General features: G+C 50.8%; 2 protein-coding genes across 2 annotated transcripts; both read right to left on the reverse strand.

The window, feature by feature from the left end:
• Nucleotides 1–347: 347 nt before the first annotated feature.
• Nucleotides 348–5,557, reverse strand: LAG3 (lymphocyte activating 3). Its single transcript, XM_068402335.1, has 8 exons — nt 5,503–5,557; nt 5,148–5,319; nt 4,761–4,987; nt 4,231–4,488; nt 3,760–4,053; nt 3,117–3,407; nt 2,731–2,846; nt 348–458 (listed from the first exon to the last, which is right to left on the reverse strand). Exons 1-8 carry the CDS (start codon nt 5,555–5,557, stop codon nt 348–350), a joined length of 1,524 nt encoding a protein of 507 aa, XP_068258436.1.
• A 16,270-nt stretch (nt 5,558–21,827) lies between these two features.
• PTMS (parathymosin) lies at nt 21,828–25,627 on the reverse strand. Its single transcript, XM_068401502.1, has 5 exons — nt 25,239–25,627; nt 24,484–24,555; nt 23,641–23,722; nt 23,417–23,481; nt 21,828–22,801 (listed from the first exon to the last, which is right to left on the reverse strand). Exons 1-5 carry the CDS (start codon nt 25,284–25,286, stop codon nt 22,751–22,753), a joined length of 318 nt encoding a protein of 105 aa, XP_068257603.1. The 5' UTR covers nt 25,287–25,627; the 3' UTR covers nt 21,828–22,750.
• Nucleotides 25,628–26,224: the final 597 nt, after the last annotated feature.

A 26,224-nucleotide genomic window follows, 5' to 3' on the forward strand; every position in this document is an offset into this window, starting at 1 on the left:
ACATTTAAGTGTCCCATCAGTGAAACGCTGTGAGAGAGGCCGTGAAGGAGGGGCAAAGGGTGGCAGAGAGAAGTGGCACTGAAGCAGCCAATAGCTATGAGGTCAAATACTCCCAATAGCTCCAAAGCATCTGTGCTGCCTGCCACCTTACTGCAGCAGTGACTCTCATCTTGCCCTGGTTCGCATCTTCCAGCCCCTCTGCAGGTTACAGAGCTCCCATGGCCTCCTGCTATGTTCATGCCATCCCTAGACCTTCCTGAGAGGTCTGCACGGTGCCCATCTCTCTGCAGCATGGTACGCAGAGTTTCATCCTCCCATGCAGACTGGGCCCAGTGTCCCTGCTCCCATCAACACTCAGTTTGCTGGATCTTCTCTTTCTGGTTCTCCTCCATCTCCTTCTTTCTTGGCACAGCGACTGCAACCATCCCTTCCAGCGCTGGGAAGGCAGGGGACCGTGCCTGAAAGGGAAGGAAGGGGCAATATCAGGCATGGGAGGGACACAGACTGGCACAAGTCTGGGCTTCTCCCTGCCATGGAAGACATGCTTGCCTACTGCTTGCCACCATGAGGCTCCCATTGCCTCCTAGAGCTGGGGAAGAGCCCCAGCCCTGCCAGTGGCATGCCAGATTTTACAATACCTTTTCAGAGAGAATAATTAAAGGCATGAAGGTTTGTGCAAAATGAGATAAGAACAAATTAAAGACAGAACCATTTTCACATCTTGCTTTAACAAGTGACTTTCTAGACAACGGAAAAAAAGGTAGATCTCAGGGCTCCTGATAACGGTAAAGTATATGGTGACACACAGGCAATCAATACCATTGGAAGGCTGAGAACAGTAAAAGAATGGCATGATAGGTGTGATCTCAGCTAAGAGGAAGGGACTGAAATTTTTGCTGGCAGATTTCTGCCAGTCTGCAGAGAAATGATAAGCACACGTCTTCAAAGATCAGTTGTGGAGTCAGTCATTAATGGCACAGAGAGTGTGGAAGTGCTAATGAGTTATGTAGCTGATAAAGTTGAGGCGCCTCATTTGGAAGAAAGAGGATGAAAATGTCACCTGACACCCAGGTATTTTAGGAGAATGGAGGAGTAAACTGAATGACGGGGTGAAGGAAATGCAACAGTACCAACCGCACGCTGGTAGGCTCAGGGGATCGGAACAGAAATTTGTAATGTGTGGGCAACAACCCATCAAGGGATACCTGTCAGCAGCCAGTGTTCAAGCAACGCAAGAAGAGCAAATGTAATCTCAGCAAACGCCAGCAGAGAGAGGGAGAGAACAAGAGAAGAGCTAGTATCTTTGCTCAAGGCACTTCATCTGCACTCTCACAAAGGATGAGCCAGGGAGACTGTGCAGAGAAGGGCAGGAGGAACATCCGTGGATGGAGGACCATCTGTGGATGGAGGACCTGTGCTGCAACAGAGGAGTTTGCTTACTTGGCAAAACAAGGGCGTGAGGGCATATACAAATGCTCTGAGGCAGTAAATATCCTGGCTGGATCAGAGCTGTTTAAGCTAACAAAGCTGGGTACCCAGGTACTGTATTTCCTGCTAGCTGAGAGTTTACAGTTACATTGTCCAAGGTTTTAGGCCAGAAAGGGTGGTTCTGATCATCTTGTCCTAGACTTGCACAGTCTAGAGAGTCACCCAGAAACTGTAGATTTCTGCCTTAGATTATCCTTTACCATTAGTTCTGATTAAGGACCGATGAGGAACCAGTCGTGAGTTGCGCTAGCACTACCCACAGTGGTTTTTTTAAAATGCCCATCTTGCTTCTGTTCTGATGCTGCCCATCTTCAGCCTCCAGCCACTGGGATTTGCTAAGAATTTGCATCATTGCTGTTATATCCCTTGTCTTCAGCTCACGGCAGGTTCAAGGCACCCAGCTCTTTCACCAGGGCAAGCCCTCCCAACCTGAGCTCGCTCTGAGCCCCCGGCTCCTTCTGCACTGGAAGGGGATTTTCACTGTCGGCTCTTTCCAAGAAGCTGAGTGGAAGGCAACTACATCGCAACTACTCATGAAAGGTGTCCCTTGTCATCAAAGTGAAACCCTAAAGGAAGAATTTGCCATGTAATTCACTTGCAGAGAAACAGTATGAAAACTGCAGAGAAACAATCTGACTTGTTTGCACAGTTTTTTTCCAGTGGCATGCTGGGAAGGGACCGGTCCTGGCCTGGTCTTTGGGATGACAAAGGCAAAGCAGAGTTTTCAGAAGACGAAGGGCAGTAATTTGCCAGAAGCAGACAGCCAAGGTGTGAGGGCTGAGCCAACAACAACAGACCTGCATTGAGATTGGCATCTGGAGACCAGCAGGCCAGAACAGGAGACTCTTACATCAAAGCATCCAGATAAGGAATAAGAGAGAGGACACCTACAAAAGCCTGGAAACGAACCCTTCTCTACTACAGCATGGCTTGATCTCTGCAAGAATAAACAAGAAGCTTTTCAAGGCTGGGCTGTGATTGTCTCTTAGGAGGTTTTATCCCTCCTCGGAAGTGTCTGACCTGCCCCCAGACAAATGTCACAGTTAGCCAGACCTGCCAATGCCCAGGATACAGCTTTCACTACATGTCCGTGTCACCCTCAGCAGGCTGCCCGAGCCCCATTCTTCCTCTGGCTGCTGTCTCCCTGAGACATTTCACTGCTGTCTCTAGGGTACCCAGGGGAAGATCAAACAAAGGATGATGTACAGGAAAACTAACAGAAACAGGGTGATGGACACTTACCCTTTTTTGTAGGGCCAGAGCCAGAACACAGACTGTAAGCAGGAGGAAGAGGGTGACCGTGAGCCCGAAAGTAACCTGCCCACTGAAGATGGTGGGAGGGCTGGAGACCTGGGCACCTGTGAAGAGGAACCACAGTTAGGAAGGAGGGGAAGGTTGATTTTGCCCTGGGGCAAGGCTGGGACTGCACAAAAATAGGCAAACTGGTAAAATGCAGGGAACTGGAAGGAGCAGATGGAGGAACTGGTGAGAGCTAAGACAGGATGACAACAAGATGGGACCCAAGCAGTCAAAGGGGAGAACACAGGGTGAGGCTGAGAGGAAAGTGCACCAAGGAATTGGAAAGGGTGAGAAGAAGGGATCGTTTACAGATCCATGGGACACAGTACCTGTGATCTGCAGCCCGTACTCCACTGCTCCCAGTCTGCCTTCTGGGCCATATACACTGCACTCCCATGTGCCCGTATCCTTCTGTGATACTCGGGGTATTTCCAAGGTACGGCCTGTCCGGGACTTGTGGCCCTCCAGGTTACGGGAGGTGGCCACAACCAGCTTTCTGTTAGGGGGGGCTGAGTTGAGGTGCTTCCACTGGAAGCGTTCATGTCCCTGGGGATGTGTGAGGCTGCAGATGAGCATCAAGCGAGACCCCTCAGAAACCGGTCCTTGGATGCTCGGGGTGACTGCAGCAAAGGAAAAAAACTATCCTCAGGAAAGACTACGGGCAGGTCCACATCTCTTCCCCATCCCTCCTTCTTCTAATACGCTCCTCCTTCATTACCTCCTCTGATTTATTTTCTTTGTATTCCTCAGTCTTCAGGAAGAATTACCCAGGAAGTTACCCAGGAAAAGCCCTGCTTTCAAGCAGAGTCCAGTGCAGTGCAATGCCCCGAACAGAGACCTTGTTTCCCGCCCTGGGGTGAGAACCTGTGAGCAGGAGCAACCCACGCTCACTGCACAGACATGCAGGGAGGTTTATCTGCAAGCAGTGGGGGACCCCAGAGGGGTTATGTACCTCCCTGTCTCTCCTCTCACCTGTAACCACCGCCAAGGTCACATCCCTGCTGACTGTCTTGCTGCCAACAGAGACAGCACAGCGGTACTGCCCTGCATCACCTGGCCCCACCTCCGGGAGATGAAGGGGGAAGCTTCTGCTGCTCGAATTCTGGGAGATACCCCAGTCTTGCAAGTGTCCTCCTGCAAGACGGCTCCAGTGGGCTGTCACCACGTTGATCCCAAAGGCACTGGGAAGGTAGCTCAGGCTGCAGGGTAGATCAGCTGCAGAGCGAGCTGCAGCATAGACCACAGGGTTCGTTGGGCCATCAAAACCTGAGCCAGAGAGAGAGGACAATGTGGGGTGGTGGCTGGAAGACCTCCACAGGGAGGTGGCTGGCCTGGGAAGTGAGGACAGGATGGGAACTGGGAAGCTGGAGCCACTGGGAGTGGTCAGTCACCTCAAAGGGAGCAACTTGGGGATGCTGGAATAGCGACAGAGGCTGAGCTCACCTAGAATTTGCAGGTTGTACGTGGCAGAAATGATCTCATTATCGGAGTATCTGAGCTGGCAGCGCCAGGAGCCCGCATCACTCATGGCTGGACGGAGGATGGAGAGAGCCCCATGCAAGGAGCAGAAGGTCCCGGAGGCGGGGACCAGGCGCCCGTTGTGGAACCAGCGCGTCTCCACAAGGCTGGCCCCGTGGCTAGAGTTGCAGCTCAACAAGAGCGGCTCATTTTCTACCACAGGGTTGGGTGGACTGAGTGTTACTGCAAGAAAAAGAAAGGGGGGGAGGTGGGGGAAGATAAGATCACAGGGGGATTACCAAATCACCCCTTTGTGCCCCTCCTGTCCTGGCTTTGTCCCTCAGGCAGTTCTCTCTCCAGAGCTGAGAGCAGACAGCAGGAAGCTGTGCGCTTTCAGGGGGCTGCTGCCTGTACTGTAACCGTCCCTGGCAAACACAGCATCCCCATCCCGTCCCACCCTTACAACCTCCCCGGACCTAAAATCAACATTCTCCAGGGTTTCCATCTTCTCCTACCTGAAATAACCCCCAGCTCCACCTGGCAGCTCTGGACCCCCATGTTGTGTGCCACCCGTGCCTCATACAGCCCGGCGTCCTCGCTCCGCACCGGGTCGATTCGCAGGGAGAAATCGCCATTGCGCAAGGCAGAGTCCTGGACTGACACCCGGGGCCTCATGGGCAGCGCTGTCTTCCGGAGGCCCGAGTACCCCACCTCCAGCACCAGGTGTGGCTCCTGGTGGGCGCTGGGAGCAGGACAAGTGAGTGGCTTGTGCCAGAGGCAAAGGCGAGATCAAGAGGGGGTCAGGAAGGAGGGAATTTGGGGAAGGAAAAGGGGGCTCAAAGCATCTCCCACCCTCCCCAGTCCCCCTACAAGGACACAGGTCTGTCTTGGCCCTGGCGTACCTTCCCCCGTGCCGCTTCCACAGCACAGATGTCTTGTCATGCAGCCTCTTCCAGCTCTTCCACCTCTTTCCGGGGCTCAGGTGACAAGGCAGCACGGCTGAACTCCCTGCTCTGGCCCACACTTTCTGCTCTCTGCTTTCCCTCTCTGCTCCTCCTGGTAGGATGTGACCAGCTGTAATGAGATGGAGGGTTGAGCAAAGGGTGGGACTCATGGAGCGGAGTGCAATATCTGGCCATCTTCGGTGGGGTTAGAAGAGCACAAATTCTCCCTTCCAGACCTGTCAGGGACCAAATAACACCCCAGCTCAACTTACTGAGCTACTCTATCCTCCCTGATATGTTCAACCCCTCTTACCATTGAAAGCCAGCAGAGTGAAGGTGAGGAACAGCACCAGGGACACTGGCCTCATGGTGGCATCCAGGAGAGGTGAGAGGCTGCGTCTTCTCACTCGGGTCTGTGCTTGATCAGGTCAGAAGCTTTAAGAGATCAGCAAAAATGAAGCATGGGCAAAGAAGATGTTAGAGTGGGTGGATGAACCAAGGGAGGGATCAGCTGGATGCACTTGCTCTCGTGCTGCCTCTCTCTCTGATCAAAGTATTTCCCTGGATGCCCTTATATTGCAGGTGGGCAGCTAATTTCCTCATATCACTAAGAAGATGCGTCACGACCAAGAAACCAGTATAAGTCTGGGGCACGTGAAGGCAGGGCTGAAGCCAGTGAGAGAGAGGAGGGAGGGACCAGAGACACTGCTCTAAGCAGCTTTTAGTGGAAATTCTTTGGGTCGCTGTTGTTTTTCTTACAAGTTTCGCTTCTACATAGACAGTGGAAAAAGTGTAGAAGACACTTCCCAGCAAGTGCCCTTCATGTTTTTCTTTCATCTCTTACCTTTTTTGGTTTGATCTTTCCGCCTCTTACAGCTTCTCTCTAATTGTTTCAGGGCTTTTGAGAACATGTTGGTCTTTTTTCTGCTGTTTTTGTTGTTGTTGTTGTGTTTTTCGTGGTTTTTTTTCCTCTTTAATCCTTCAAATGTGCTGATTTTTTGGCTTTTTCTCATTGGCCAGTTCACAGGCAGCATGAGGAAAGGCTCTGTGGTGAGCTCCAACCAGGGCACGTGTGACCTATAAATCCAGAGCCCAGGGGCAATATGGGACAAAGCTGAGGTGGTCTGAGGAGACAGAGAGGAGCATCCAGGAGAAGCAACCAGCAATGAGAAGAGGGGCTGCATGCTGTGGCACTGTGAGGGGTGTGAGGAAGGGACCCTCCTCCTCCAGCAGTGCTGGGGAAAACCCACCTGAACTTGTGTGCTGAGGGGGCTTGTCCTAGCTCCTATGTAGCTGCTGACCTTTGCATAGGGTAATACATTTCCAACCACGTGCCTCATCCTGGGGACCCTTTTGCCTCAGGGAACCCCCACTGTTGTGGCTCACATTTTCCAGCAACCCACTGGCTCTGACTCTTTCGGACTTAATCAGCCCTTCATGATGGGTGTCAGACACCCGAGCCCCTTGGTGGATCATCCCCCAAGGGCTGGGCTGGGGCTTTTCATGGGGGTGAGGGAAGGGAGGTGACTCAGAGTGGCCACTTCTTCACTGTGGAAGGACCCTTGCTCACTCTCTAGTTTTCCTCAGCTGGGTGGCAAAGGTGGAGAATAAAAGAGAGCAAGTGGTACACCTCACTTCAGCAGCTCCCTGTTGTGGTGACGGCTCTCGTCTTTTTTATCACACATGGCTCTTCAGTCTCCTGAGCAGTGGGATTGGTGTAGGGGAGCCTGGTGCAACCTAGCACGCCTCCATGCCCCCAGGGGACTGCTTTGTAGTGGTCCTTCATGCCCTCTGTGTGACACAGCCCATGGGATCGCACGAGAGAGGAAGAGAGGAGAAAAGATGGGGGAGAACTTGTGACGGTTGGCGGGAGGTGTTTTTTCCTCCTGTTCTAGAAAAACAGTTTGTGGTGCCCAGTCCAAGCAGAAAGCATCAACCTCTCTTTCCCCTGAATCAGCAGTGCGAGAATGGTGTGAGTGTGTGGGTGAAGACAAGAGAGAGAGAAGGGAGATGGAACCTTCTGGTGGTGGGGAGACACGTACAGCTCCACAGCCCGCACCGCCTGCTCCCCCCTCCCCTGGCTTCGCCTGGGGGACACGGAGCTCACTGCTCTCCTTCTCCATCCCGACTCACTCTGCATTGTTAGCCTTGGCGCCCTGGCACTATACCCATCTAGTCCCCCAAACCACACTTAACAAAGTCTGTGCCCTAAGAAACGCTTCTTTCTTGTAAGAACCATCAAAGGAGAGAGATGTATTCCCATCCTGCTGCCACTTCCTGAGACGTGGTCACAAGGGACTGATGGAGAGCCCAGGAAAGTGACAGGAGCTGTCTGGCACTGGGGGGTGTTTGGGGCCGAGGGGTTATTATGCTGAGCGAGCGTGTTGTGAAATGAAGGTTTTGGAGGCACTGTTTTACTCAGCACCAGGCTATCTTTAGCAAAGAAAGACACCTGTGACGTTTCTCTCTAACGACCCATTTTAAATGCTGACTCCCTTGAATGGCATTTTCGTCATCTCCCAGAACAGGACCCCACCGCAGAAATAACATTGACCGGAGCAAGATCAGCACGGGGGCATCTTCTCAGAACTGCCTGCGTGCGTCCCCTGGGCAGAGGGACTGACAGGGACGCGTGGGACTCCAGCAGAGCCATGTGAAATGAGGGGCAGGCTACAACGGGAGTAGCCCAGGATACAGAAGCCCAGCTCACTGAATACTCCTTTGTCCACGTTAGCTAGCTCCAGACAGGTTCCAGACTTAGCTGCAGCAGTCACCTTGCGCACAACTTAAGTACATTGCTTTTTTGGTCTCTCTTGGCATGTCTTACGGGTGCAAACTACACTTACCAAGAAAAATAGGAATAGAAAACACTGTTCTGCAGTATCATTGAGTTAATCTTGCTGAAGGAATTTTCCATTGCATTTCCAGATCTCTGTGATACCATGTTTTTCTCTGAGTGATTCCACTTTCATGTTTTGGTCCTTGCAGCATCAAGTCTGAAGCTAGTCATAATCTTCTGCTTCGTGCTGATTTTTTGAGGTGCTCTATAATTTATTTGCAGACTTTAACTGACCTAAGAAATTGCGCTGTGACTTGAAGACTGGGTTATCCGTTGTGCAACCTGAGATCAGCTGGTCTGGGCATTCCTTAGGTAGAGCGCTCACCAAAAGGACCTCATGTAAAACGTCCTGATTGCTGTTTGCCCAGAGCTAAAGCAAACATAACAAGCAAAAAGAAATTACTTACTAATAAGAGATAACTAATAACTTTGTGGTGAGCAACTGTAAACAGAAAGCAGCCATGCCTGGAGAGACAGAAGGGAAGGTCTGGCAGGCGATGTAGTGTGAGCAAAGGCTGCTGGGCAGGTTGGTACTCAACAGGTGCCTGTCAGGCAATGGGGTTTCCAGGGGTCAGACTGGGATTAGCTGTGAGACTTCTGGTATTGAAGTCTCAGGGAAGCTCAGGGAGTTAAAGGAGATCTAAGCTCAGCTCCAGAGGGGAAGTAACAGAGCTGCCCTTCTCTGGGCACTCAGGACAGACGTAGTGGTTCCTGAGTCAACGCCTTGTGGCTGTGGAGGGGACAAGCAGCAGAGCCCTGAACCAGAAACAGACACTGCCCATGGCTTGGCAGGCTTTGTGTGAGATGCACAATGGGGAAATGCATCAAAATAGGCACCCCTGAAGTGGACGCATGCAAGATGCTCTGCCCCCACAAAGGGCCGTGGTAGTTTCTACCAAGGCGCCAACCTGAGATCCATTCTGTATATGAAATTGCTCAGCTTCTCTAAGTCCAGGGTGGGTACCAAACATGCTTCCTTTCTCGTGGGAGGAAGCGGTTGATCCAGACTTCTGTCCCTCTGCGATGCCTGGAAGCAGCATGTTATCGTCTCAGGGCCAGGGTACACCACATGTCAGAGAGTGGTCTTGGAGGAGGGACACATTTATCTGAAGTGACAGATCCCAAAAAGGGGTGAGGAGAAGAGGATTAGAAAAGAGGAAGTTCACATCTCCCAGCAGATCTGGGCAAAACCAAAACATGTCTCTGCAGAAGTGCTAGGAGGAGGAAGAGTGGCTGCCTGCCTGACATTTATTGAGAGGCTCTTTTGAAAAGGTCTTTTTTAGAGGATCTGCTGAATGGGCAGTGGCTGAGTCAACACGGGTCTCTGATGTGGAGCTGAGGAGAGTCTAGCGGTGGCCTCCTTCCCAGAATCCCATGGGAACGCCTTTAGGAAAGTATAGCTTTATGGAGTCTTTGGACAAAGCTGCAGCCTCTTTCTTTACAGTACCAAAAAGGTGAGTGACCTTTATATGAACATCCTCAGCGGATAGCTGAATATCCCAGAGAAACCTGAATTAGAAAGTCAGGAACAATATTGGGGGTGCTGACTGAAGCTGTGGGCTGCACTTCTGCTAAAAAAACCCAGTGATATAATCACTGAAGAGAATCTGCAGCATTCATGGGCATATTTGGCAGCTAGCATCTTGTATCTGGCCAGCATAAGCTGTAGAGAAGTGTGTAACTGTTCTCTTTCACAAGGTCTCCAGATCCTTCCCAGGGAAGAGGTGAGATGCTGCAGGATTCTCTTTGGACATCTACAGCTGCCTGTGGAGATGGTGATGGATATCGGTACCTTGGCCAATATCTAGTTGAGAGATGTCTTTGATGCTGCAGGATGTCTTTGATGTCACAGCCTCTGTGTTTTGCAACAGAGAGGGTGAGGCGGATGAACTACAAAAATCCATACAGCAAGCTAGGTTACATTTTGACTCACTTCTCATTGCAGTGCTCATGCCATGCTTTTAATTCAATGGAAAAAAAATGTGATAACCTCCCAAATGTCCCAAGGCTGCAGTGAGTTTTCTCAAGAGCAAAGAGGTATCCAGGAGCCCAATGCATGCGAGGGATGGGAGAAGCATGCCAGCTCTGAGGAGAAAGCTCTCAGTTACAGTGACCTGACACTGAGGTGAAGGAGTCAGGCACTGACCCAATGTGTCATGTGTTGCTGAGTGACTGGGGCAGCAGCAGAATTGTCCTAAAAGATGCCCTTGACTCAGGTATGGGCTGAGAGGAGCTGAACCTTGGTCTGAGAGTGGGACTCCCAAAATGTGGTCTGTTCTCCCAGGCGTAGCTGAAGAGAGAGGGTCTGACCATCTGCAGGGTCCCTGGGCTCCTGAGGGCCGGAAGCTCCAGTGCCAACAGCAGAACTGGATGACAGAAAACTGCTGGACATCAGGGGTAGTCCAGAAACCGTGTGGGTGCTGGCAGAAATGGCCAGCAAACAAGACCTCTGAAAGAGCCATCAGCACCAAGACTGGTGGTAAGAGTGGTGTCAGGACAGGCTGAGAGGATGATGCTGGACACATAGTGAAACCAGGGTACCCAGATTCCCCCAGTGGATTACACACAAGCCCCTTCTTAGGTGTGGCTTCTATGGTTTGCCAGTCTCTTGCCAGTTTTGCAGGGGGACTGTATGATTGCCTTTCCTGAGAGCTGTTTTGGCCTGGGAGATCTCCAGAACAGATGTGGGCTGTGTCTGGAGGTGTCAGACCTTCCAGCAGCTGATCTGGGGGAATATCAATGGTCTCCTGGGTGCCAAGAAAGAGATAGGCTGATCGAGCTATGCCAGGCTCAGATCCTCATTGCTGCTGTTACTCTCAACTGACAATACAGCGAGTATCCCCTCAAAGAAAAACTGCCAAAGAGGATGTGCCTTCTGCTCATGGAGCTCAAATCCTCTCTATGTCTTACTCTTGGCAGCACCGTGGGTCTCTCTGACACAGAAGAGGCACCTTGGACATGTTTCAGGTGCTGGGGGATGAGCATTGCACAGGGCACAGGGGGTCTGGTTCTAGGCTTAGTCGCATGTGTCCTGAGGAGCTGTGAAAAAGTAGATCTGGTCCATGTGCTGTGTTTTCACGATGCGTCATGGCAGGAGAACATGAGCCCGTAGCTTATGGTACACTGGAGCTCTGGAGACTACAGGCAAACGCTTATTAATAAAGAATATGTTCCTTCTTAGTGGGAAAGCTAGGTATAAAAAAGTAGAGGGTAACTAAAGGAGCGTGTGATGCTATGAGAAATTGTTTGCAGAAGAATACAATCCCTGGGAAGGTTCATGTGGACTATGGCACAGCAAGGAAGGGGACAGCAGTGCTCCAGAATACTCTTGAAGAGAATAAAGTCTCTGATTTGGTAATTCCCAACCACTTTGCTTTGAACAAAAATTGCTAGGGAGGGAGATGGTGCATTTTTAAACTGAAAGGGCTCATTGTAAATCAAAATGGATTTATTTCTTTACAGTTCAGTTTTCAGATGGATCAATTCTGTGATGCTCATCAGTGTTGACAAAAGAGAGGCAGCAGGAGAGATGAAAGGGAAGATGGGATTTCCCCTTTCTGCAACACTACGCATTTATGATGGATTAACATCACTGTGTGACAGACTGAAATTCAGAGTGTAGTGGCAGCTGAGCTATTTTTTCAATTTCTTCTCTGTTTGGCACTTCATGGCAGGTAACAGCCTGCACTGTTTTGTAAGATAGCTTCTACTGCCCCACTAAGAAAAAAACACAAAATCAAATAAACCCACTTGTTAGTCACAGCATCACAGGAAGTTTTATGTGGGAAGAGACCTCGGGGGTCTCTATTCCATCCCTCTGCTCCCAGCAAACTAGACTGGGTTGCTCAGGGCCTGACCCACGCAAACCCTGAACACCTCCAAGTGTGGAGATGCTCCAGCCTCTCCAAGAACCTGTTCCACTGCTGAAACACCCTCACAGAAGAGGCTTTCCCTTGTGTCCCATAGGAAGTTCATTTATTGCAACCTGTGCTCCTTGTCTCATGCCCTTTCTCTGTGTCCCTGTGAGAGGAGTCTGTCTCTACCTTCTCTCCAATCCCCTTTGAGTAGGAGCAGGCAGCAGTTAGCTCCCCCTTCTTCTTCAGACTGAAAAAACGCCCCTTGTCATGTGTCATATCCTCCACCCCACAGCCATCTTAGGGCCCTTTGCTGGACTTGCTCCAGTGTGTCAACGTCCCACAATGCCGCAGATGTGGCTTTTCATGTTCCATGAAGAGGGGATTAATCACTGCTTGCTGTGTTCTGGCTAATGAAGCCCACATTCGTCTAGCCTTCAGCACTGCAAAGAGACCCTGCTGGCTCTGGAGGTATCCCCCATTCTTACCATGCTGGAAGATGACTGGCTACCATTATGGCACATACAACAGGCTTTTTTGGGGGTCAGGGATGACTCTTATTTACCCTCAAAAGAGGATGGGACCAAAGAGATGGAACTAGATTTCTGTGCAAAGGGGCTTTAAAATTCCCAAGACAGAATGAGACCTACCATGTCATGATGAGGGCTGGGAGAGATCTGGGTTCCCAAGATGGAGATCCAACAAACTAAACATTAGGAAGTTCTGCCAGCAGTCGATCACTGGAGTGCAATTAAGGCCACGTGGGGAAAACATGTGTTTAAGCTCGATTTTTTTTTGGTTTGGTGCTGTTTATGATTTTTCCTGGTTCTAAGAAGTTTCTGTTTGCAGATGTCAGGTCCTGTTCTCCAGGAGGTGAACAGGCTACACTGCCTGGTAACAGGCTTCTCTGCCAGGTTTTTCTCAGAAAGCCACAAAAGACCAAAGGACCCTCTCTAGCTGTACAGTGTGCATGAGAGTAGAAGATAAAGCAGCTTTTGTGTCCTCTGTAAATATTTCAGACCCTTTGTTGATGAGATGAAAGTGCCCTAGAAATTCAGACTCTGTGAGGCTTCCAGTGCTTGACTGCCACATGATTTGTTCAACATCCAACTGCTTTCTCATGTCCATGGCTGTCTTACGCTGCCAAAATGTGGTTAGGAGGGTTTCACAGCTCTGCAGGTGTGACTGTCTCTCCTGGCATGGTGCACACTTCATATTTGGCAAGGTTAATGGGAAGCAACTGCCTCCTAAGACCCCTGGTAAAATCACACTTATGATTAAAACATAAGGTTATATGTTGAGGAACAAAGTATGTGGATCACACTTCCCTAAAAGAATACAGTATCCTGGGAAGACAAGACTCCAGGGAGGGAGATACATGATAACACGTTGTATAAAATGGGATCTCAAAGAGCGAGCAGATTGTGTTACCTCTGCTTGCAGCACAAGTTACTGGAATGTGTCCATGATTCAAAAAAGGATGTGGAAAAATGGAAAAGGATTTAGAAGAGTGGTACAAAAAAACTGACTTGAGGCCTGGAGATCTTGCTTTCGAATGTGCAGAACTTGAGGTGTTTGATCTATTTTGCCAAATCCAAAGAAAGCAGTGGTAAGCTCAGGCAGCAGTTTTACTTCAAACAAAAGGAAATTCATTTTTGATGTCACAAACACAGTAGAATTATTGTTAGAGGATGCTGTGGAGACCAGGAGTATAAATGAGTTCAAATAGGGATTAGGTAATTTGTGGAGGATCAGTTTCTCACTGGCTTTTGAATGTGATGTCCTGGGTACGCCTTCCAGCTCGGGATGTCCTTAGCTCTTGTTTACAGGAAGCTTCTATATGATGCCCTGTCTCTCAGTGCCTTTCCTTATCGATCTTGTATCAGCCATAGCAGAGCACTAGGCTAGAGAGACCGTTGGTATAACCATTTGTATGCTCTCACACTCACAATCTATCTTTGATATTTTCTCATGAGAAGAAGATGTGAAATAGGGGCAGGTTCTCTACTCCAGCAGAGGGGTGTTAGGATGACCAGTGGCTCAAAATTAAAGCAAAAATCTGGCTGGAAATGAGGTGCATGTTTTTCAGAGCAAGGCTCTGACTCAGGAAGAACTCTTGTGGTGGCCTCTTCACCATCTGCAGACTGTTGACATGAAAAATGGTCGATGGCATCCTCTTGCTCAGCCCTAGGATATGGGGCTCTCTGCAGGAATGAGGAAGCCAAGCCAGCTGATCACCATCATGAGAATAAAACACTATCTATTCATATTTCCCCAAGCTTTTCCCATACGCACAGCCCTGACTGGAGGGCTTCCCTAAGAGTGCATCTGGGCCCTCAGCCCCCCGTGACTCAGGAAAAAAGCCAGCTGGTCTTGCTCTGCAAGGGAACTCCAGCGCAGGGCTAAGAAACAGCAGAGGAGCATGAGTGCTGAGCTGAGGACACATAACCCACAGGGAAAAGGAAGGAAAAGTCTCCTGGACTCAAAAGAACTGAGGAACTGAGGTGGTGATGGCATGTGGGTGTGGGGACTTTCCCCTGAGTTTAGCAGGGACCTGATGTTTTTTCCCTAGCTACAGGTGGTCAAAGGGCTCACTTGTTCCAGACTTGAAGGAGATATAAGGGTTTCTCTTTTTTTCATGTTTTTTTTTTTAATTACTGTCTTTTTCTCCTGTGTGTTGCTTATTAAGTCAAAATAAAAGTCACTCTGACAGACTGGTAACCTCAAGGGTTCTGTGAGCCCCCTGTCTGAACTGTAAGATTAGATCAGCTTGTGCAGAGGAGGAAATATGGACAAAATGGTCCAGGCATGAGCCAAGGTAAAGTTCAGAAGCCTTAATAATGGAAGAGGAGGCTACAGTCAAAATACTGGCTCAAGAGTAGCTATTCAAAAGAAAAAAAAAAAAACACAACCACGAAGATCAACAGCATTTCCTGCCCTGGTCTGTGAAAAACAAATGTTTGAGGTGGATATAAAAACCAGAGAACTCCTCAAAGTGAAGGGGCATGCTCATTGAAGGGTCGGAAGATGACCTGGAAACCTTCCCAGGTGCTTGAGGGTGGGATTCCACCTTACAGCTGCTCTCAGGAGGAAACTTACCCAAGAGACTGTCTTCCAAGTTTGCCTTCCTGTCTCAGTGCCACTGGGTATGACTGCCCCTGAGTACATACTCAGCCCCACATGCACAAGTTGTGATGATATGGCCCTTCATGGGGCTGTAAGCCAGACCAATGTAAACATTAGGTTTAAAAGGAAGAGGAGAAGAAAAGGTGAGTGTGTAATTACAACAGGGAATAACTCAAATGACTTCCATGGCAGGTTCCTACAGGCAGCTGCCCTAGCACAACTGAGTGGATGAGAAACTGTGCTGAGGAGTGGAAAGTACAGAAAACTTCTTAACTGCCATTGCTGTCACATAGAATTACACTCTGAATGCCTGACTGATGTTTGTAAATGGCTCTGGGAAAAGCTGACTATCCAAGCAGTGTCCTACACCCAGCTGACAGTGCAGCACTGACAGATTTTAGGATATGTGGGGCAGTTGCTGTAGTTGCCTGGGGACTTGTGGACCTGCTAGCTAAACCCAGAAGCAACCCTAAAACATGTTCTTCAAAAAGTTGCAGTGACCTCAGATACTGGCTCTGCTGTTGGGCATCCAATATAGGTTCTTGATAACAAACTGGAGTTGTAGAAAATGAGAAAAACAGGCCCCGGGACAGTCAAACTCTAAGCCTCTACCTGGGGGATCCAATAAGGGAGGGAATGTTACTGGTAAAGGGTCCAGAGTCAGCTGCTGCTGAGAAGACTGCAAGTGGCATGAATGTATATACGCCTTTCTAGTGGAGGTCCCCTAGACCTGCCTTGGACTCTGGAAGCAAAGGACCATTTCTCCTGGAAGCCACAGAGCAACCTGTGTGTGTTCAAATCACCCTGTGGACACTCAGCCGAGACAAACCTGATGCTGATTGACCACACAGGGACTTCTCGGTTCTCCAGGTTTGAGTTAGGCATCTCATAACACCGGCAGTGTGATCAGAGCCATTCCTGGTTCCTCCATTCTGAGAGACAGCTCACAGCATGCTCTGTGTCAGGCATTTTGGGTATGGGGAAACTCGGATGATGACTGCCCGCAGTCTTTCAGTCAAGTATTTAGAGACGTGACAAGTTTGGTGCCACCAGGGGGCCCTTCAGGCAGGAAAGCTGTAGACCTGTACTTAAAGGACTCTAGCCGATTCCTCTCCCAGTAATACATCCATCTGAGAGGATCAAGAAAAGCAATATAATTATGGTGCACCCTCCAAGCTGAAAGAGGTATCAGTTTGAGCTACATGCGGTTGTGCTGCCTATTCTCCCAGAGTGGTGCTCTTTTTCAGCACAAACAGAGGTCTTGAAAGAAGAGACTGGGGCTTAGCCTTTGTATCCCCGGTAATGCAGAAGGACTGGGTCCTGCTGGAGCCTTCAGCAAAGACAGCACGTACAGCGCTGGATGTGTGCTGTATAGCAATTAGAACATTGCAGGTGTCACCACTATAGACCAATTCCATGACAGGAGTCTTCCTTCTTGTCTGCAGTCTGGGATCCATCAGCTATTCGTAAGCTTTTCACCCTTGGAAGTAAAAGCAAAAGCAGCACTGGGGAATACCTGGCCACCTGTAGGAATCCTGCCACAGATGGGAGACCTTAAGTCAGGATTTGATCGGGAAACCCTTTAAAACATAGAGAAACTGGAGCGGAACAGGATCGTCTCCCAACAAGAAACTGCAGTCAACACGGCACACTGTTAGCAGTGCTCTACAAGAATGCTTATTTCTAAAGCTATGAAAAGGGACTCACAGACCCTGAAGCAGTCTGTATTTTCTTTCATTATGAGCAAAACCTCATGACTCATTTGAATTACAAGGTTAGCTTTCCCAAACTTCTCTACTGAACCTTCTGTGAAATTTACCTTGTGGAGAACTGGCAAATTCCCAGCTCAAGTCTGGGGCCACATCTACCATGCTGCTGTCCTGGAAGCACAGGAGGTTTGTTGGAGCCATATATGACAGCCTCAGCTATTTTCAAGACTGGATCTGACACAGGAAAAAATTTAGAAGTACCATTTAAGAAACTGTCCTTCCCACGGGAAAACAGCAACTAGCTTCTAAGTTTTCAGATGGGATTTCCAGTGTGTATATGAATGAGCCTAACAGAGCACTACCTGTCTTCGTGCTTGTGGAGTGCTGTCCAGCGAAGACCCTTTTGTGAAGTCATTTGGAAGTGCAACAACAGAAAAGCTGCTAAAGGATGATCCAGGTAAGGGTCTTTGAAAATTTTCATTACAAATTATGCAGCCTAATAAATGCATCCTAAAATGACAGATGAATTGCTGTAAGACCTGGGAAAGTCTAAGACATTACTCTACCTGAGCTGCCAGAGAGGTATTGGCAGACATATGTAATTACAGAGCTCTGGAAGCTGGCTATTTTTGCTACATCTTACAGCCTTTACTGGTTTTAGGATCTTCCATCTTGGATGCATGAAGCCCCAGTAACGTTGTGGACTTAGGAACAAGATTCTTCATTGCAGGACATATGGCCAAACACCCTGCTGACATTATGACACCACTTCATGGATTAAGCAACTAAATTGAGAATAAAGCATCTTGAACCCCACTAGGACATTGGAAACGTTCAGCTGGCCTTGTTGAGACAAAGTGTTTAAAATATGCAGTAGAGAATGGGAACAATAAATGTCATTATAAAAAACGCTGGAGATCTGTAGAATGTGCAGCTCCTACAGCCCCCCGATGACAAGTAGCACCAGCTAGATAACACCCACAGCACATACCTGGGTCCTGTGCTCTTCTATCCTATTTAATGGATGATTTGCAGCCAGTCACCTAGTCATCTGCCATCACCTGCCTGACAAGGTGAAGCTTGTCTGCTCTGATATCCCAGTTCTCTGAAGCTCAGCTAAGGATCTACTGTTTTGCACAGATACTTCCAGCTGGGACTCAGGCTTCCTGAACAGCCTGAGATGGGAAAGCATCCTCTTCTGTGTCTGCTAGAAAATGCCTCCCACAAGAGTGAAGCTGTACCTGATGGCTCCACGCATGGTCCATAAGCCATCTTGTGTGGCTGAGACCCTTGAATACTAACACCTTACGTCTCTCCTCACTCCTGTGACTGTCCATGTTTTGCTAAAACTGTAAGAGCTCACCAGCAAACAAACCCCAAACTCATCCACTGACACGCAGCGCTCCGGTTCTGTCCATCTGCAATATGTCCCCAGTCTGAGCCCACACATGTAAACACAGACTTCTTCCCTTAGAAAACACACAGACTGGATCAGCCATGAGCGTGTCTGTCTTTGATTCTGCCCTTGAAATAAGAGAGAGAGGTGGGAGGGAAAAGTACACGGGCTTCCTAAGGAGCTGGGAAGGCAAGTTGTTTCAGTTTCCCATATGGCGTATGGGAAGCAGCTGAGCAATGTGTCTCCTAACCAGAGGGCCTAAAGAAGCCCCTGATCCCAGAGGAAGGGATGGGGGAGAGAAGTAATTCATCTTCACTACTTTTTTAAAGCAAACACGAGGGAGTGATTGTGGACTTTCCTGAAGCAAGAAGGGTTTTCCTCCCAGACCAGCAGCAGCTGAAGGGCTCACTTTTTCCAGGTCTGAAGGAGGGTTCACAATTCTGCCTGTGAGATGGTTTTGATTACGCTGGTCTTGTTTCATTTATTGGTTTAAAACTGGTGTGAAAGACCAAAGAGGCTGGGTGGAGGGGATCATTTGCCTAAGGGGGAAATAAGGAGGTGACAGCTATAAGATGCAAAGAGCATTCGTTTCTGGGCTCAGGACACTTCAAAATATCTTCAGACTCAGCTCAAACTTTCCATGGCAGGCCTCTATTTCTTCATATATTGCAGAAAGATGTAGATGGTAAGGGACCTCTGGAGATGCCTAGCCCAACCCCCTTGGTTGCAGCAGAGCTGACACCAAAGCTAGGTCAGGTTGCTCTGCTTAACCAGAAGCTGGCTTTATTCAATCAACATGGACTTCAGCTGCCTCCTCTTACGCTTGCCGTCTGCAGCTCACCACCACAGCCAGCGCTGTCCTCTTCAGGAGGCTGCGCCTGCACCATCACCCAACGAGGAGCAGCTCACATCCAGTCGTGGCAGGCTTGGCACCCTCACCACAGCCACAGCCTTCAGGTGGCGAGCTCTCTAACCCAGTGGGTCCCAAATGTCCCAAATATCCAGTGATCCCTGCTGGGGATCAGGGACCCAGCTAGGATCAGCTAGGACAGGGACCCAGCTAAAACCTGGTAGGCAGCTCTACCTGCTCTTTGCACTGGTGTCTGCGTTTGCTTTTCTAAACCACACAAAAGGGCCATCAGAAGCAGAAATTTAGAGGGAAGTCTAGCAGAGCCTGCAAAAGCATGACTGCACGACCTCCACAACTCACTCAAAGCAAGCAGCCCCAGAGGAGGTTGAGAAAGAAGGAAATCTCTGGTGCCACTCGGTTTGCAGGACCAGAGCTGCTAGCAGCTTGGAGCAGGTGCCATCGGAAGCAAGGAAGGGACCATGAGCACCAGTCATCTCCTTGACAGCTCTGATATTGTGATTGGAGCAAACAAGTTGCTTAGGAAAGGCCTCCTGACACTAAAACTTCTCTCAGATGAAACCACTGGGGACTTTGTTGCGGGCTTATTGAAAATTAAGGTCCGGTGCACAATCACACTTGACCCAGTGGCAAGTCCTGATGAAAAGACACTTAGGTTCAGCCGGTACACTCTTCTGGGCAGACAACCTCTTGCATTTTAATCCCAACATGCACTGACTTCTAGTGTAACTTTTGGCAAAACTGAGAGCATTGAGGGAGTTCTGCCCCAAGATGATGAGGTTAACAGATGGTCACAGGAATCAGATTAGATGAGTGGAGAATTAGCACAGAGCCAAGAAAGGTGAGTAAGGACCCTGAATGGTACCATAACTTCTGAGCAATTGCTGGTGAAGATAGGCTTTGTTCTTACCTTGATGACACCAGGACGGCACCATTGATCTCACTGTGGAAGAAGAATTAGACTGAATGATAAAAAGCATCTTCAAGTTTGGATGTAAATCAAGCACACAGGCAGGCTTGAGATGAAGTGCTGTGCAGAACGCTGTATCCTCAACTTTTTCTGGAAATCTATGCAACTTCTTGCTGTGATCGCTGTGTCAGCTAAAATACCACCAGATACAGCATGGATCTTTGCAGATCTAAGGAAAGGGAAGAAACTGCAATTTCCCATTATGTTATCTGTAGCCCTCACCTCAAGTCAGTGATGATGTCCCACAGGTCACCGAGATGAAAAAATACCAAAGCGCCTATTATTGTAAGTATTTCTGTATCTGTAGATATATCTCCTAAATATCCATAGACGGTGACAAAGGTGTTCAATAAAACTGAATAAGAGGGAAGAACTAGTAGAAGCTGTGGAGACAAGGGGTCCATAGAGACATGGGGAACCTGGCTGGCAGCACTTCCCTCTGTCCTGCAGTGTTTCCCTCGGAGGAAATGAGGGATGGCTGCTCACATTGCTAGTGCTGGCCTAACAACCAGGTGCTGCCTCACTTCCTTCTGGATGACCAGCTGGATAGAGCCAGGGGTACTGGTGTTGCATCCACATAAAAAGCAGCGATGGAGTTCTCTCTCCACAACTTTTCATTGGCAAGTACATTCTTCACTACTCATAGTCAGGCACTGCAGCGAACATGGCTGAGGCTGACCCTGGGCCGCAGAGGGAGGGCACAGCTGTGACGACCATGCTGCAAAGGCCCCTGAACGCAGAGCCCAGTGCACGGCTCCAGCTGGAGATGGGGATGTCCCAAGACCTATTTGAACCAGGCCCGTCCCTGCTGGAGGTGAAGGGCCCAAATCCCCTCCCTGACACCGAGCTGGGAAGGAGGGGAGGGGATGGGGCAGGAGCACCAGGGCTGTGGTGGCCTTTGGGCTGAGATGGGTCCAGACCCAGTAGAGGCTCCACCAGCAAATGGGTGCTGGGGGAGCGGTGCACCCCCACCCTGCGGTGCAGTGAGATCCCACCAGGCAGGCATGTGCCCCCAGAGGCTTTCGCAGGTGGGACGGGGCTTGGCAGTAGCTGTCCTGCTTGCACCACGCTTGTGTCCCTCTGCGCCCTGGGGGCAGTCCTGCAGCCAAATACAGATGTTTGGAGGAAATTATTTTTGACGCTTTGCTGCTCTGGAGATAAGCAACTGTTTGTGCTTCCAGTATCTGATCTGTTGCTGCAGTTGGACAAGCACAAAGCCACTGACGCTCAGACAAAAGTTGGCATTATGTACAGCTCCCGGTCTCGGTGGCTTATTGCGTGATTGCCAAAATATGAGTTTAAAAAGGAAGAAACGCTAACAGCAGCTTTAAAGGTCTGCAAAGATGAAGAGACAAATGCTTGACAGATCTCTCCCAGGCAGCTGTTGGGACAACGAACCGAAGCTCTCGCCTCTTGAAACACCTCCCTGTTGCTGCGACTGACACGGGCCGGGTGCTGCCTGCAGCCAGCCAGGAGAGGGAGGCCACAGGGCAGCGTACGGTCAGGGCAGCACTAGGCCGTGTCCAGCAGCCACAGCCCGAGCACCCATTCTGAACCTCTGCCGTCTGGTGCCGAGGCCTGACCGCGGTTTTGAGAGCTTCACGGTAGCCCTGGAGCTTTATCTCATGTTTGTGCCGTGCCCTGGCTGTAACCACCCGGCAGGCAGAGCAGGGCAAGAGGGCAGGAGCAGGACCCACGCACACTGGTCTCCAGCACGCAGGGGCCATTTGAATAATGAACACAGGTCTTTTGACTGACTTAGGGTTCCCCTTTCTACCCGCTGCTGGCCAAGCCACCCCGCCTTTCTGCAAACCGACTTCTACCGATCCAATCAGAACACAACCCAAGGCATAGACACGACCGTCGACACAAGCTGTTTGAAATATTTTTAAACGCTTTTATTTACAGTGCTAGTTGAAAACAATATATATATTTATATCTATCATCCTCATGATGTCTGTGCCATAGAAAATGCTGTGGCTGTATTGCCTTTAATTTACAAAAAATGGTCACAAGAAAATCTGAAGGGAAAAAATGGAAATCAAAGTTTGGTCCCCAATTGTTTCTCTCTTGATTTGTTTTAAAAAAGCCTCCAAATTAAAAAAAACTACACAGTTCAGATTAAATTCATATATAAAAACCCTTATCTTCTGAAAAATTCATGAGGGCCAACTTGCTGTCATGTAAACTTAGGAAAAAAAAAAACCAGCTTAAAATAAACTCTGTCTCCATGGGTGGTTTAATAGAACCATTATTTGCTTGTAATATTCTTTTTCTTTGTCCCTCAGTGTTCAATGGGAAAGCAGATGAGAGGAGGCCTAGGACTGGAAAACGCACCACGAGATCTGTGCCCGCAGCCTCCTGCACTCAGGGAGGATATCTGACAGCAGGTCTGGGGAGCAGAAGCTCTAAAGAATCTCAGTCGTGCTAGTGACAAAAAAAAGGAGGGCAAGTGAAAAGGGAAGGAGAGGTGCTTGCCACGTGAAGAGCCTGGCACACAGGCCTGGCAGGGTTATGTACTGGGCCCCAGGACACGATGAGATTCTTGAGGGAAGAGGATCATTTGTAAATGGGGCACAGCTGAAAGGATGTGGGGGCCTGGAATAATTTCAGCTGGGGAATATCACAGGTGGACTAGATCTTCGGGTGAGAAGGAAACAGCTGTCTTCCCTGTTTGAGAGCATTTCTAATCTTTCCTCATCTGAGATTGTGTGAAGTCAGAGGCGAATGGACAGTGCAAGCACAGGCTGGAACGGAGGAGGAGAGATGGACGGAACAGAGGAGATGGGAGGGGAGGACTCAAGCTGAAGACCCATTTTCTGTCTTCTGTCTCTTTGGATCCACTTCATCCTACATAGGACACAGACGGGGGGGGGAAGGAGTTACCATCAAACAGTCACACCAAGGCACATCATTTCTCCACCAAATTCTTACTGCGGCTCTTTCCTCCACGCAGAAATCCCTGTTTGGCCCACCCTAAATCCACTCCTCTTTAAAAGATCTTTGAGTGCCTGACACAACTGTTCTGTTGTCTGTCACAGTTAAGATGTGGACAGCTCCATTTGGGGTCATATCTGCCCTGTTACTTTCGGGACGTATAATAAGCCGAGGCTCACATCACTTCAGACAGACCCTGAGATCTGCCCTTACAGGTCCATCTCCTGGCCTGAAGCCCAGAAGTCACAGGTGTTTGAGGGGTCACAGCCCAGCACAATCTCAAGAACCTTGACACTCAAACACTTGGCACCATGACTGCTAGTGGAAGGACCTGGATCCTACAAGGAGTCTACAGGGATTTATTATCCCCTTGCCACATCAGATTTGTTTACCCGTCTGCTGCTGAAGCAGCAATGAGACCCGAGGCCAATTTGAGATGCTCAGCAATGGCATCCAAGTGGATTTGATCAGCACATAGCAGGTAACCTAGTTCCTTCTCACTGCCATTACTCTCACACTATCACTCACCTCTTCCTCCTCTGCAGATCGTTTTTCTGCATGACCATCCTGCTCTTGCCCATTCTCATCTCCTTCTAAGCACAAGCAAGAGAGGAAATCACAGGTTAACTGAAGTAGCATTTAAGGGAATGTAATCTCATAGGCAGAGTGCTCAGAGGAGGAATTTCCCTCCATGATCTTCTACTCCCCCACAGCTTGATTCCTCCCATTCTCCCTACACCAAGTACTCCTACCTTCATCCTCATCACCACCTTCTTCTTCATCCACATCATCAGGATTCTCTTCCTCGTCCTCTTCAGCTCCATTTTCCTCATCCTGGGTGAAACAAATTTGTCAGAGCAGAAACTGGTGTCAGGATGACATTCACATGTGCTCTTTGCTGCAAGTGCAAGAACAATCTCCACAGCTCCAGCAGCTTCAGACCCATGTGTGTCAAGTGAGTGTCCTCTGCACTGTTACTCAGACACCATTATTCCCACCATCCCAGATGCAACCCTCCTCCTAACCAGCCTTCTTTCCAAAATCAATCCTTTCAGTCCCTCCCCACTAATATAAACCTCCTTGACTTCCACAAGCTTATGTGCCGACCAGCTGCTGCCATCCCATCCCAACAATCAGAACATCTCTCTGGTTACAGGCTAATGACTTAGCTTATGCTCATAGTACATCTGCTTCCAGATCCCTTCTGACCTTCATCAGTCTGTGCATTTCCTCATTGTTCCTCCCCCCACCTTCTTCAACTTACACTCCTTATGCACCTCAGGATACTTCAGTAGGCACAGGACCACATCTCCTGTGCCACCTTCCTCCTACTTGCCCTTGTTCTCCATTCCCTTCTTTGACCTTCTTTTCTTCTCACTGGGCCATGCTGACTATGCTAAGTCTTTCAAGGCTCATTCTCCACAATTACCCTATAGCTCACTCTTCATTTGCCCCTCTCCCTTATGAGCTCCCCTGGTCCTCTTTATGAATCTGCCGTGTTCCCTTCCTATTCATTACCTGCAGCAAGCCAGGCTAACCACCCCTTACAAAACCCTCCCCGACACCTCTAAATCTATCCCCCAGAAGAGCCTCACCTCTACTATTTCCTTCTTCTTTTCTTTGTGGACTGTTTTCTCCTCGAGTTTTTCCTTCTTTTCTTTAATTTCCTACAACGCGAGACGAGAAAAGCCCGTTCCAGTGCTCAGCGGCACGGAAATAAAAAGACCGGGAGGCTTAAACAAAGAGGGTTTAAAGGAGATGGGGAATAACGGCGAGGAAAGAAAACACGTTAGGCGTTAAATCCGCCCTCCCTGACAAAGAAAAAGGCAGCGAAAACGCCTCAGAGCTACTTTCAGGCGACACACATGTGGAAACCAGACGTACGGAAGAGTTCGATGGTTTCGCGGTTCGGTTTTTCTTTAAAAAAAAAACAAAAACAAACCCTTGTCCGCAGGATCGAGGCGTTTCCGGCCTCCACCCGCCGCCACCCGGGGGCGGGAGCAGTTGGGGGGGGGGGGGAAGGGGGGGTCCGCGCTTTGTCTGCACACAACTTCCCGCCCCGCCGCCGTTAAACCCGTTCCCTAACGGCTCCGCCGCCGCCGCCCGCCCTGGCGGGGCACCCGCCGGCACCGCCCGGCCAATGGGGGGGCGGGGGCGGGGCGGGGGGCGCGAACGCGCCCCCCGCCCCGCCCCCGCCCCCCATTGGCCGGGAGGCGCGCGCGCCCCCCGCCGGCCGGGTACCTCCGGCGCCGCCGTGCGAACACCCCCCCCCCGCCGCGGTGAGGCGAGCGGCACCGGCGACCTTCACACACACCCCCCTCCGCCCCCCCCCCGGCCGGGGGTGTCTCACCTTCGCGCTCAGCTCCGCCGGCGCCTCCTCGACGCGTTTTTCCGACATCCTGGTGCGGGGTAGCGAAGGGAAAAGGCCGGTGGGAACCGTGCGAGGGAACCCCGCGGGGCGAGAGAGCCGGGAGGCGGGCGGGGGGCAGTGGGGGGAGGAGAGCGCAAAGTCCCAGCGGTCCGGAGGCGGCGGGCTCCCGCCCCGGGGGCCAAAGTACCAGGGTCTCCCGCGGTGGGGGGATACGCCGGGGAAGGGGATTTATACACCGCCCGGTGACGAGGGAAGGAGGGACCTGGGGAGGGAGGGGAGAGGGACGGGAGGCGGAGGAGGGAGGGGAGAGGGACGGGCCGCGCCGCGGGGAGCGCGGCCGCCAAGAACAATGTGCGCTCGGCGCTTCACAAGGGCCGGCGGCCGCCCAGCGAGCGGGGGCGCACCGCAGCCCCCGCGAAGGCGCCGCCTTCCCCCCCCCGGCGCCGTCCGGCCCCGTCGAGGCCAGGCGGGGGCGTGAAGCACGAAAGCCCCGCGCCGCTCTTCCCGCCGAGCCGCGGGGCTGCGGCACCGGCCACTGCCCGCGGCGGGGGGGGGAGCCGAGCCCTCCGCCCGCCACCCCTACAGCACGGCCGGCGGGAGCGGCCCGTACGGCCCGGCCGGCCCTGCCGGAGGAACGCGGGCTAGGCGAGGAGCGGTGCTGCGGCGCCGTGTGGGAGGGCAGCGCTGGCGACGGCCGGGCTCACGCGGCCTCCTGCCTGGAATTTTCCACTCCAGCTGCCCGCCCTCCTGCTCTCCCTCCCGCTGGAAGCGCTCCCGGCAGCGGCGCTCCTCCCGCCCGCTCCGCCCCACGGCCCGGCCCGGCCCGGCGCCCCCCTCCGCTGGGCCCCCCCCCCCCCCGTGGGGGCGTGAGCGAGGCTGTTTTTCCCGCGCTCTGTCCGCGGCGGAGGGAGAGGGCGGGGCCCGGCTCGCGCGCGCTTCGGAGCGGGGGGGGAAGGGTTAGGGAG

Source organism: Nyctibius grandis, chromosome 5 (assembly GCF_013368605.1).
Source record: "Nyctibius grandis isolate bNycGra1 chromosome 5, bNycGra1.pri, whole genome shotgun sequence".
Taxonomy (NCBI): Eukaryota; Metazoa; Chordata; class Aves; order Nyctibiiformes; family Nyctibiidae; genus Nyctibius; species Nyctibius grandis.